At 40.3% G+C, this 12,649-nt stretch overlaps 1 protein-coding gene across 4 annotated transcripts in view; it reads right to left on the bottom strand.

The window, feature by feature from the left end:
* Positions 1-11,898, bottom strand: part of Sec10 (Exocyst complex component Sec10) — a 324,790-nt gene extending 312,892 nt beyond the window's left edge. For 3 of the 4 annotated variants that reach the window (XM_067137790.2, XM_067137794.2, XM_067137792.2), the window contains exon 1: positions 11,554-11,898. In XM_067137790.2, coding sequence (XP_066993891.1) covers positions 11,554-11,580 — 27 coding nt within the window. In that variant the 5' untranslated portion in view covers positions 11,581-11,898. The remainder of the gene's footprint in view (positions 1-11,553) is intronic. The other variant, XM_067137791.2, reaches the window with a different exon arrangement.
* Positions 11,899-12,649: the final 751 nt, after the last annotated feature.

Genomic DNA, 12,649 nt, shown 5'->3' on the forward strand with positions numbered 1-12,649 from the left:
CGCTGTAACCGAAGGATAGTACACAGTTTAATATAGAACTTTTGAAGGGACAGATAAAACTTGTCATTATAGCGGGGTTCTCGTTATATACCATACTCGCTATAGCGGACTTCTACTGTAATTAGTTAAATTCCTCTTTGGTTCATTAAGCAATATTATGTTACACCTGTGACTGACAAGAACAGCGCCATGGGGTTGGTCAATTAGCTACTCCAGGATAGCAATCTTGTGCCTTACCCACTGCTATGGACTACATCAGGGCCTCTCAAACGCCCAAAATCTTATGCGTGCAAACTGAGGCACAGAGGTCCTGCGTACAGTGCACCTGACTCACATGGCTCGGACTAGCGTTTTGTCTTGGGGCGACTCGGCTAAGCTTGGCTCAGATTTGGAGCGCTACGGAGAAAGTGAGGAAGAGGAAGACAGGTGGAGTGTGCAAGACAGGCGAGAGGAAAGAGAGAAACAGCACTATTGCCCCAAATCGAGGAGTGGGGGTCTGCACTCTGGTCAACCGAGCAAAGTCTTCTTTTGCACCGTGCAATGCACTGGTGCATGCACCCTGAGAGACCCTGGACTACATGATACATGCTATTATCTTTGGGATTTGAGAAGAACTTAAAGAGAATGTATTGGAAGTGGGCCAGTAGACTGTGATCAGACAGAAATTGTGCTTATATTCCCCACAGCATTGCCCCTTCAAGCTCTAGTTTTGTAATACCCCCAAGTTTGCAGTTCACAATGGGGTTGTGATCAGCTGGTGTGGCACACGATTCAAATGGAAACGGAAAGTGAATCGACGCTTACAACTTCTTAAATTCGTTCTCCACGTACAGAAATCTTGTCCTCATCATGCAATATCATCTAATTTTCAACTGTTTTAGGATTACCAGGATGTTCACATGCTCACATGATCCTTATGACGAGACACCCCTGTGCTCAAGAATATGAAGATGACAAAGGGCCACTGATAGAAAAATGGGAGGTGGAGAAAGTAATCAATCTACGATCTCACAGAAAGGGAGGTTACGGGCTGTGGTAGAATACCATCTAAGGCACTGAAGGCCATAGAGAATGGTACATTAATTAGACTGACCATCTAATCAACATAATGTATTGTACCAGGAAAAGTTTTTGGAGAAAGGGCATGAGTAGGACCTCAGGGAGTGGAACTTGGTTTTGGAGCCGATACAGAGTACGATAGACTCGCAGAGCGAATAATAGATGGTTAAACATTTTCTTTCTTAACAATTTATTAATTCTTCACCCTGCAATATGATTATTGGACTCAAATCTGGCACTGAAATTAAAAGTTTGAACGCAATCTTCCTGAATTCTGTTCATGAAAATTAAATGAATATCACTGATTCCAAAGTCTTTCATATGTGAGAAGACGAGGTATTAGATTTCCACCTAAAGTCTTTCTAAATATGAGCACACACTTGTAATTGCAAATTGACATGAGAAATTAAATTTCTGTTAAAAGTTTTCAGTTTTTCAGTTTGTAAACCTTGATGTATAGCACACTTGAAAAGCCTAAAGTCTTTCTATGAGATATGAAAATGAAATTCGAAATTAAATTAATCACTTCTGAGAAACTATGAGAACTCTGAAATATTTGTTCACCCACGGCACTGAAGTTTCCACTGTTCAAAATTAATGAGAAAATTTTAGTCAGTTTGTTACTACTCACTTAATGAAATAAATGTTGCTACAAATGTTGAAAGATGGACATCTGGAATGTTCCGTGGAGAATCAGGATCGGCGGTGTTCCCTTAACACACCATGTTGACGTCCCCCGATGAGGTGATGACGGCTGGAACTGGATCGTGTACAATTGCAGCTTGTTAAGGTGATTTTTCGCACACGAAAAATTCACTTAGTGCGAGTAGTTATCACTGACACTGTCATTTACTGTTGAACACAGTTTATGGCGTAATTGAACTTTAAGACGTTAAATGAATAATCACAGTCCTTCCTGTATGAAATACTATTTAAAGTCGTTACTGAAACGTCCATAATTACACAGTTCACACTTGAAAAGGCAAATCATAGTCTATAATCAGTCTTTGAACACGGTCATTAAGTCACTAAGGATTATTTTCTGATTATCTTGTTATTATAACGTCATATTACCTCAGAAAAAGTTCTTAGTATTCACCCAGATTACTACTGTAAGTCGTATACTAATATGGCGTGAATAAAGAAATACAGTTCAATACTCGAAAAGAAATGAGTTCTGTTAATTCTACACATTAGTTTCTGTAGAAGTTCAATATCATGTGAAGTAACCTAAGTCTACACGTAATGACATATTCTGTGAACGTTAAATATTTGGTATTTGCACTTCAATAAGTTCACTCGTATTATATTCTCAAATGTCTTTAGAATTAGACTGTAGTCGCGACGCGATGTACTAAATACAGTGCGACGTCTTTTATAATTTTGTCGGCGATATAACTTCGTGTTCCAGAAACGCGACGGCAAGTACTTTCACCGTGACTGCGCGAACATACTGTACAACACATGTGTGTACTCGTCCTTGTACTGTGCTGCTCTGCTTGTTAGCCTTGACATATATATGCTGGCGCTGGGAGGGGTGGTTTCTCTTGGCCATGTGACCGTGAGTGTATAGTTTTCTTAGACTTTAAATTATTATAACTCAACAACCATGGGATGGATTAATTCAAAATTCACAGGGATTAACTTTTATGACGTCCGCTACAATTCAGCGTTTGTCCCGTTGAAATTGGTTAAGGCGTTGAAAAACTTGCGAAAAGAAAATTCTTTTCGAGAAATATCTCTAGGGGAGGTGAGCTTTGAGCGACAGGTGACGTCACTTGACTTCGCCTAGTGCACTCATGAAGTCTGGCACCTGCTGGAACATTCCTTTATTTAAATGTTCGTACGTCGGACGGATATTTTATGCTGGAATAACGTTTCTTTCGATTAATATGGGCCAGGACATAGGCTTTCCTGGTACAGTATGGTAGGGATTTCACAATACTGGTTCCATCAAGTCTACGAATAAACTAGTGCTGTGAAGAATAGAAAAGAGATAAAAGAAAATACAGAAGACCAATTTGGGTTTAGGAAAGGAAGAGGAATCAGTGATACAATTGAGTGTTTGACAATGACGACAAAGAGTTTTGGAAGTATACGCTTGTTTCATTGATTGGAAAACAGCACCTGACAGTTTTTATTTTCACGTGCTGCATTTAGGACTGTCACCCAAGTGGCACTGGTATCATTACAGAAAATGTTGAAGGATTTTGGTATAAACTGGAAGGACAGAAAGCTAACTGAGGAGGTTTCTAGAAATTTCAGGATATATGGCAATGTCCTGAAAAGTATTGCAACTGTGACATCTTCAGAATAATATTTAATCATAATAAATCATAGCAGTCAAACACAAAAACTTTTTGATGCCTTTATCGCAGGTGGACATACCTTAAACTGCGTATCAGCCATTGTTTGGAAAACAGTACTCTGCAAAAGAAAATCCTTCTAGGATTCAGAAGTGCATAGTGTTATTTTACAAACTGAACTCTTTTGCTGCATCTACAGTTTATGCAGGACTTTATCAACATTATTCTTTGACTCAAGTTAAGCATCTCTCTGAAAAAACTGAAGAAAATCTCAGCTTCAACCCTCTCATGAAACCAGGGATTAAACTAGTTAAGAAATTTCTATTGCATTGGTTGTATGAATGTCCATGTACAGGGCAGAAATATTTTATGGTCACACAAACAGAACTGAACCATGCACAAGGCTTGAGAACAGTGATGTTCTTGTTCTGGGCACTCATGAATCAGAGAACAGAATGATATGTTTCACTTGTGAAATCTAAGGTAGTTTTTCAGTCAAGAAGCAGCAAAGAAATAACACAATGAGCTGAAGTCTTTTTCTCCCTTCACTTTTCACAAAGCAATAAAATTTGCTGTTATAATGGCAGTGCTTGTTGAATATGTACAGCCAAAGGAATCTTCTGTAAAACTGAGCAGTGCTGATTAGTCATGGTAGGCATAAGTTTTGATCACAGTTAAACTCAACTACATTTGTGTCACAGTTTCTTGGTTTCTGACTGACTGGATGAAGTCCTGTTTTAAGAGTATTATAGCACCTCACTTTTCTTACATGCATATCCAGCTGAGTCCTACAAACTTTGCTATTTTAGGTTTGATTTTGGAGCAAACTCTAATGCCAAACAGAAGTCACAAAAGTCAGTCCTGGAAGCCGAAAAACTAGTGATAGGTTTAGTACGAGGGTTAGAGCATATACCGCAGAACTTCAAGGACAGCATAGAGCTCTGCTGTGAACATGCTACAGGTATTCAGTAGATGAAAAAGAAACCTCTTATGATAGACTACTTTTGCTTCTTACCTCGAACCATCCATGTAAGTAACTACTGAAACTGGATACCTGCTAACAATGGCCAGGAAGAGCCTCTGATAAATGGAGGGGTCTATGTTCACTTTTGGGCCAACGTGGATATCAGGATGATTTCAGGTCACTGTATTAACCATGGAGGTACCTTACCTGGTCATCTAACAAGACAATGAACTGAAGGTACATCAAACAATCTATAATTGCTATCCAAGCATATACCAACCGGCTGCATTGCTCGTGAACAAGCAGCATACAGCCGATGGTTTCCATTGTGGAAAAAGCAGGGACAGCTTGGGTGAAGAGGCATCTGTTGCAAATTCGCAGCATGGGACAACAGCATTTGCTGGTGCTTCAGGTGTAAAAGTGACATACCAGACACAGCAAGCAGGCTAGCAACAGACTTGTGTGGAATGCTCCTGTTGCCAAACCAACTCTGCTGTGGTGGATGCTACTCAGTTTCACAAGAATGCTTTGCCTTGCTGATCCATATGCTGCACTGCCGTAGTCCAATCTAGATAAAATATGTACCCTGTAAAAGTGAAGAAGCACCATGGTGTCACCCCCCACTAAGAAACTTCAAATATACTCTTCAGTTTCTTAGCGCATTTAACTTTTAACTAATGCACATGCGGCTTCCATGATAATTTACTATCAAAAAGGAATCCAAGAAATCGGTACGTGTCAACAACAGGAAGAGCGACACCCACTACAGAAAGCTCAATGCGCTTCCGGCAGAGGTGAACAACAGAAGTCTTTGCAGTTGAAAAGCCATATTCTAAGGTCCACTGTTCCACTCTCCAAATAGCTTGCTGTAATTGACACTCTGCAACTGCCATATTTTGTGAGCCATAATGCAGAGGAAAATCATCCACATGTAGTGACTCTGCTACTCCTGAAGCAGCAGCAGCAACAATACAGTTTGACATTCCCGAACAGAGCGACAATGAGAACCTATCATTGTGGAACTCCATTTTCCTGAACGTGATATTGCGAATATGGCCTCCCTACTCGGACACGAAATAGATGAAGGGACAAAAAATATGCAATAAAAACCAGTAAGTTACCTCAGAATTTCTACCGAGATGCAAAGCTGAAAGGATGCTATATCGCCATGTGGTGTCAGGCCTTTTTCCAAATTGAAGATAACAGCCAGAGAATGCTGTTTTTGGAGAAATGCATCCTGGATAGAACTCACTGGGCAGACCAAGTGGTCGGTGGTAGAGCAAGCAGCTCGAAGATCACACGGGTACTATGATAAAAATCCTTTTTTCTAAATTAAAAAAAAAAACACCCATGTCATCCATTAATCCTCTCAAATAGTTTACACAAACAGGTCTGTAACTTGCTCCATTGGGATCTTTATCAGACTTGAAGAGAGGAATGTTCTTCCCTCTTGCCACTGTGGCAGAATCTCACCCTCTATCTAGATTCAGTTGAATACCCCAGGAAGATATAGGCCTAATACGTTATCATTGAAGTGTTTCAACATCTCGTTATGGATATTATCTGGTATAGGAGCAGTGTCCTTGAAAAGTGCCGAGGCGCTGCAGAGTTCCCACTCTGTAAAGAGCAAGTTATAATCCTCTGAAACGTGAGTGGCAAAACATAGATGATGGCATTCTGGCTCCTGCTTCAAAGTAAGGAAATCTGAATGGTTATTCCCGGAGCCAGACACATTTGTGAAATAAAAGTAGTAATAATAATGCTATTTGCATTACGTCCCACCAATTACCTTTTTACAGCTTTCGGAGATGCTGAGGTGCCAAAATTTAGTCCCGCAGTTCTTTTATGTGCCAGTAAGTCTACCGACACGAAGCTGATGTATTTGAGCACAATCAAATACCACCGGACTGAGCCAGGATCGAACCTGCCAAGTTGTGGTCAGAAGGCCAGCGCCTCAACCATCTGAGCCACTCAGCTCGGTGAAATAAAAGTAAACTTTAGTGCTCATCTTGAGGTGGTGCAGGTCTTTTCAAGCACACCCCCAATGGAGGTGAACTGCATGTACTATTTTAACCACATACCAGCCCTCCTACCTGGCAGTAGCAGGAATCAAACTGGGGCCTTGTACACCTGAATTACGTTGAAGTTTAGTCAACACCTGAGATGGACAACACATACCTTTCCCATGAAGCTTTCTTACTCTGTTGAATAAGAAATCGCATTTTATCATGGAATTTTTTTTAAATGTTACCAACTTGACCACAGTAGGCTGCCAGCGATAGAATTTATGAGTGTGACATTGTTCTTTTACATCTGCTGCATTTTCTTCATTCCAGTAAAGAAAGAATTTTCGTCGAGGAGTCCCAGAAAAAGATAGAATGGACTCCTCAGCAGCAAGAATAACTTGTACGATATAGGTTACATCATTGTCTACACTCTGGTTATTTGTTTCGTTAATGAGAGCTAGTGAAACTTTGGCCAATCAGCACATCTTAGAATCCACTGGGGAGGAGCCTCGATGAATTTCTGTTTCAAAAAAGTAAGAGCAATGGGGAAACAGTCACTGTCACAGAAGTCACCAAGTACATCTCACTGAAGCAGAGGAATGAGAGCACAGCTGCACAGACTAATGTCAATGCAGGATAAGGTATGTGCACTACGCTAAAGTGTGTTGGTTCCCCTGTAATCAAAGAGCATAAAACCAGCTCTCTTATCATTGAGATAATTGGCCTGGTGGGAAATAAATATTACAAACTGTAGTTATGGCAGGCAGTGAAACAAGTATTGCTAACGCCTTCGGCTGGTTCTTAGTGGAACCATTTCACTGTAGGAGTCAGAACGAGTGAAAATACCAACGCCACCAGAAGCCCGGCTAGCATGATCCCATTATGTCGAATATAGTTTAAAATTTCTCAAGACCGTATGACGTCCTGGTTTCTTGAATACAGATTATACTTGCCACGAACTGATTGACTGACAAAGCTGGCGCGGCTCAGTAAGATGCCTGTCGTTACTATTACAATTCCGCTGTAACAGTGCCATAGTGTAGATTTTTTAAAAAGTTTTAAATTAAATTGTGAGATGCTTCTTAACCTAAACACCAACATCTCCATACGAGGATGAAGATGAACGTCGAATGTCTCTTTGGCAAATTTCAGTGGAGGGGTTCCCTTCTATGAGGGAGCATACAGATTTTACAGCAGGTGCTGACACATCCTCTGGATGGAGGGCATGCTTCCCCATTTGCAGGGGCGGGGGAGCGTCTGATAAGGGTTGTATTCTTCCCCGCCTTTTCTTCTAGTTTACATGGATTGAGATGTAGATTCCCAGCCCCACTTGATGATGCTGCCTCTGCCGGCTTGGGCACGGCTATCGCCGACTTCTTGGAGTGGGCAGACTTTGTCTTCTTTCCCTGCCATGCCGGCATAGGTTTCTTAGCTAACACAGGCTTCTTTGCGGTTGAAGGCTGGGTGGTCCCCACCTTCAAGCTTTTACTGATTGCAGTGTTGCTCACGGTGGCAAATGCCACCTTGGACACAGCAATATTCACAGGTGTTGCTGGAAAAAATTACAAACTTTGTAGATTCTGTACTATAATGCTGAGTCTAGTGGCTTGGCAGATGCATTCAAGGAATTAAACTTATGGTGCACTTCCTGGTATAGAAGGTCATCCAGTGTCTTGATCTCTTGGATCTTCTTCTCACTGAGATAGGCAAGACAGTTTCAATCTCTTGGAGAATGAAGGTGGTGTGCACTGTTCCGCGCCATGAGCTTTTCCACATGTGCCACAGATAGAGTGATTCGAACGAGAAATCATGTCCAAAAATTTGGCATTGATAGCACCGCATTGGCTGTTACCTGAACTTTTTCTGGTAACAATGACAACTTGAAGGAGTCAATGAAGGCACTGGTGGCAACATCTTCACCGATGTCTTTGCACATAACGTGCCGGACGTTATCACGCCACAGTTCATGTCTTCCATCAGCTCACTGTCAGTGTTCAAGATCAGATTGCAGTGGAAGAGGACTCCGCAAAACAGATTCAAAGATTTGTGCTCTTCCAATTTTATAGGGATTTTGCCAAACTGGTAGCACGTGAGCAACTGATCAGCCTGCACTGCAGTGCATGTCTTCAATAACAAACTACTGTTGCATATTTTCTTTAAGTCTTCAAGTTTGCCATAGATATCTTTAATGTGTCTTCTGAACAAAATAGACTTCATCTTGAAATCTTGCCCATTAGTTCTGGTAGCAACCAGGAACCTAGAGTAGCTCAATCCCATGCTTTCACACTGCACTTGTACTCAGGGGGTTGTCCCCCTGAGGGAATCAAAGGTTAAAGACCTGGGTGGCAGACCATCCTGGACTGGCTTTGGACGTTTATTTCCAGCCAAGCTCGAAACCATCCTCCCCAAACGCCACACACTCCAATCAGGGACCCCTGTAGCCAAACTAAGCACCCAAGGCAATACCCACCTGGTCATAGCAGGTATTGCCCAAGGTCTGATGTTGAACAATGCCTAATACGGGCTGACTGAGGCAATGAGCACCAGGGCTCCCTTCCTCAAATCATCCATAATGGCACGTTACCCCCACCCCCCTCCCATGTAAAAAGAGTGCGATAACAATAAAAAAGATATACAAATACGCTCTGATGTTCGGCTGTATGGGACCTGTACTGTCAGGCGGATATTACTACAGGGTAAATGGTGCTCCCACCTGACGGACTGTGGATAGACCTACCATCTGGACTTTCGAGCAAAGTCACACACGTAAGAGGCTCTTCCTCAAGCAACACGCAATTAATTTTTCATCGGTGTACAAATAACCCTTGAGAGGGAACTGATGGCCACATAAACCTTTTAGGTGCCTTCTAGGAGAGGCAGAAATGATCTGTGGATGTATTCAAACCCTCCCATTGACGCAAGTGTAACAGACTAATATAACTTGGAAACAATACTTTTTAACCCATGGGCAAATAATGCAAATATTTATTATTATTATTATTATTATTATTATTATTATTATTATTATTATTATTATTATTATAACTTGTGAGGTATGGCTATGAAGTATTTATATCCATTTATTATTATTATTATTATTATTATTATTATTATTAGGTATTTACATAGTTATGTAGGGACGATCGTATTATTTGCAAGGTTGTCATGCTGTATATATATTGATATGAGTTTATTTAATGTAAGAAATCATAATTAATAGTATGTAATTTATTATTACCTGTATATATGATGTATAATCCAATGCAACATTGTGCTACACACTGTATTAAGTCCAGAACAATGCAATGCATGACTAGATTGGTGTAGAAACTTCCTTACATTGTAAGTAGGCTATTGGAGACTCTCGAATTTATGAGAAAACATGTTGTGTCATATTCTTCTAGAAGCCTGGCCAGGCAACGTATATAAAGAGACAGACTTGTGAGCAAGAGTTAGTTGTTTTTGTGAATTCGTGTTGTGATTCTGCCAACATGCTACTGTAGCAGTCAAATGTTTGTCAAGTATGTAGTCTTCTTATTCTTTATAGAAGGCAGCTGTTCAAAATGGTGATTTATTGATGTGTATATAACATGCATTATCTGCGCACTTTTTAGCGATAGATTTACACCCTGATGCTTAATCGGTCGACTTAGGTATCTTCGAGATTCGTATTGGCAACCTTTGAAACACAAACTAAGAATCGCTTATCATCGCTGTGCGACATCTGGCGAACACTTTAAGTACTAGTACTGTTGTTGCTTACACAGCAAAGCCTAACTACAGAATTCATGCTAGGAACACGTTTCGCATCGGAAAATGTTATATAGTATTATATATTGTGTGTGTGAGACAGTTGTTGGCGTAAGATATTAAAGGTTTAGAAAATTCATATTGATTGATCATATTATCGATTCAATTCAGATTTCACTTCCATTCAGTTGGCAGTACTACCGGAACCGGCAGTGCTCCCTTCCTACTCCTCAACTGAGTACAAAAATCTATCACTAAAAAGTGCGCGTACAGTATATAGTTTGTAAATAAAATAGTGTACACAACTGACAGCATTTTGCGTGCATCTTTGTGGATACATCACCATTCACAGGGGGAACAATTCATGGTTCCAAAGACACAGACCATTTCTGCCCCTACGTTGCCCCTTTTAGGTGCCTCTTATGTCAGGCAGAGGATACAGTGGGTGTATTCCTCATCAGTGGCCCCACCCTGAAGGGGGTAACTTCAAAAAATTCAGGATTGCATGATGAAGTAACCACCATGACAGTGAATTTACCTGGAAATCCTGCAGATGTAACGAGAAAACATGTTTCAAAATTAGTCAACATTTTCTGAATGGTCTGATATTTCATAAAGAAATACCAGTATCTGTTTTTAATGCACAATCAAGTGAATAATATCCTTTCACACTTAACTGAACATTAAAGAAGAAAAAAAAGGAAATTCTAGAGTACTTTATGAAAAAAATGTCTTTATAGCATTTAACACTGAAGAAATTGAAAGATTATGAATTTTAGTCATTGGGCATTAAAACATTATCAATTTACTTGCTTCCACAACATTGCAACTCCTTACCTGTATAGTTTGCATTGAATTCCCTAAGACTAAGTTCACTCGCTCAACTAAACCTGTACCTGTACGTGTCACTGACCTTTTTCTAAGCAAGGCCTGATTATAAATGAGCTTAAGAGATCACAAGATAATTAACAAGCTTAGATGACTAAGGCACACACCATCAACCAATACGTTGCTGCAGATCTCCATTGTAGAGAGGTCAAAGTAAGTTCCAGTTGTTATGTTAATCGTCATTACGTTCAAAACCTCAAGAATTTGTTTTATCATTTATAGATCATAGACCTATCTAAAGAGATTATTTTTTCACATTCTGTAATGTTTCAAGAAAAACTTATTTCCAGGCTTCTCCTGTTGATGAGACGACGTACCCCTACCAAATTATTCCGCGCTTATTTTACCTTTTCCCGATAATGTGGAAACAAACAGATCAGAAAAACTACATTCATGGCTAATTAACTGTTCATAAAGAAATACCGGTGTCTGTTTTTAATGCACAATCAATTAATTATATCCTTTCACACTTAACTGAATATTATAGAAAAAAGGAAATTCTATAGTACTTTAAGAAAACATGTCTCAATCTATTTAAAGATCGTATATAATGAAACAGCCATAATATTAGCATGATTACCTGTTCCAGTTCCTTCATATACATCATTTTCGGGCGTGGAAAGGAGATCACTCCGGGAGCAAAATAAATTAAATAACGTACTAAGAAATGAAAAGTGTCAACATGACACTATGACATTAATCTAACTGTTTAAAAAAATATCAATTACGACTGATAACCATGTTCTCATGTTATATGTGCAAGTACACTTTCATTAACTGTAATACCTCCCGTGTATCCTGTCATAAAACTCGCATTTTCTGACTTCCAATATCGCATCGGACAGCGTTTAACTCAACTATTCATAACCTCACCATATAACAGCTGATTGACAGTTCATTTTATACACCCAACTTGCACCTACAACCAAAGATGATACGATAGAAGACAGATAATTCTATACTCCATGCCAAGGAGTATTTATCATTAAAAAAAAGGAATCATGTAAGAAAAAAGCCTACGGGCCGCGTCAAACAAATTTTAACGTGATCCTGGGGGCTATTCCACAAAAGTATGGTCTTGTACCTTACAAGTTAATATAGTGTGGGTTCTTGAAATGTATGAAATTGTGCATTTGTTTGTTTGTCCAACCCTTGTCCCGCTTCCCTACAGGGTCGGGTATGAGGTGAGATGAATCTGTCGTGGCGGATTTTTATGACCGGATACTCGTTGGCTGAATGATGATGATGATAATGATGATGATGCTTGTTGTTTTAAAGGGCCTAACATCGGGTCATTGACCCCGTTGGCTGAATGGTCAGCGTACTGGCCTTCGGTTCAGAGGGCACCCGGATTCGATTCCCGGTCGGGTCGGGGATTTTAACCTTCATTGGTTAATTCCATTGGCCCGGGGGCTGGGTGTTTGCGCTGTCCCCAACATCCCTGCAACTCACACACCACACATAACACTATCCTCCACCACAATAACACGCAGATACCTACGCATGGCAGATGCCGCCCACCCTCATCGGAGGGTCTGCCTTACAAGGGCTGCACTCGGCTACAAATAGCCGAAATTAATGACCGGATGCCCTTCCTGACGTCAACCTCATCAGGAGTTAATGAGATGAAATGAATTACGTGATATGTGATAGTTGGTGCCGGCACATAGCCTACT

The sequence above is a fragment of the Anabrus simplex genome, chromosome 1, assembly GCF_040414725.1.
Source record: "Anabrus simplex isolate iqAnaSimp1 chromosome 1, ASM4041472v1, whole genome shotgun sequence".
Lineage (NCBI taxonomy): Eukaryota > Metazoa > Arthropoda > Insecta > Orthoptera > Tettigoniidae > Anabrus > Anabrus simplex.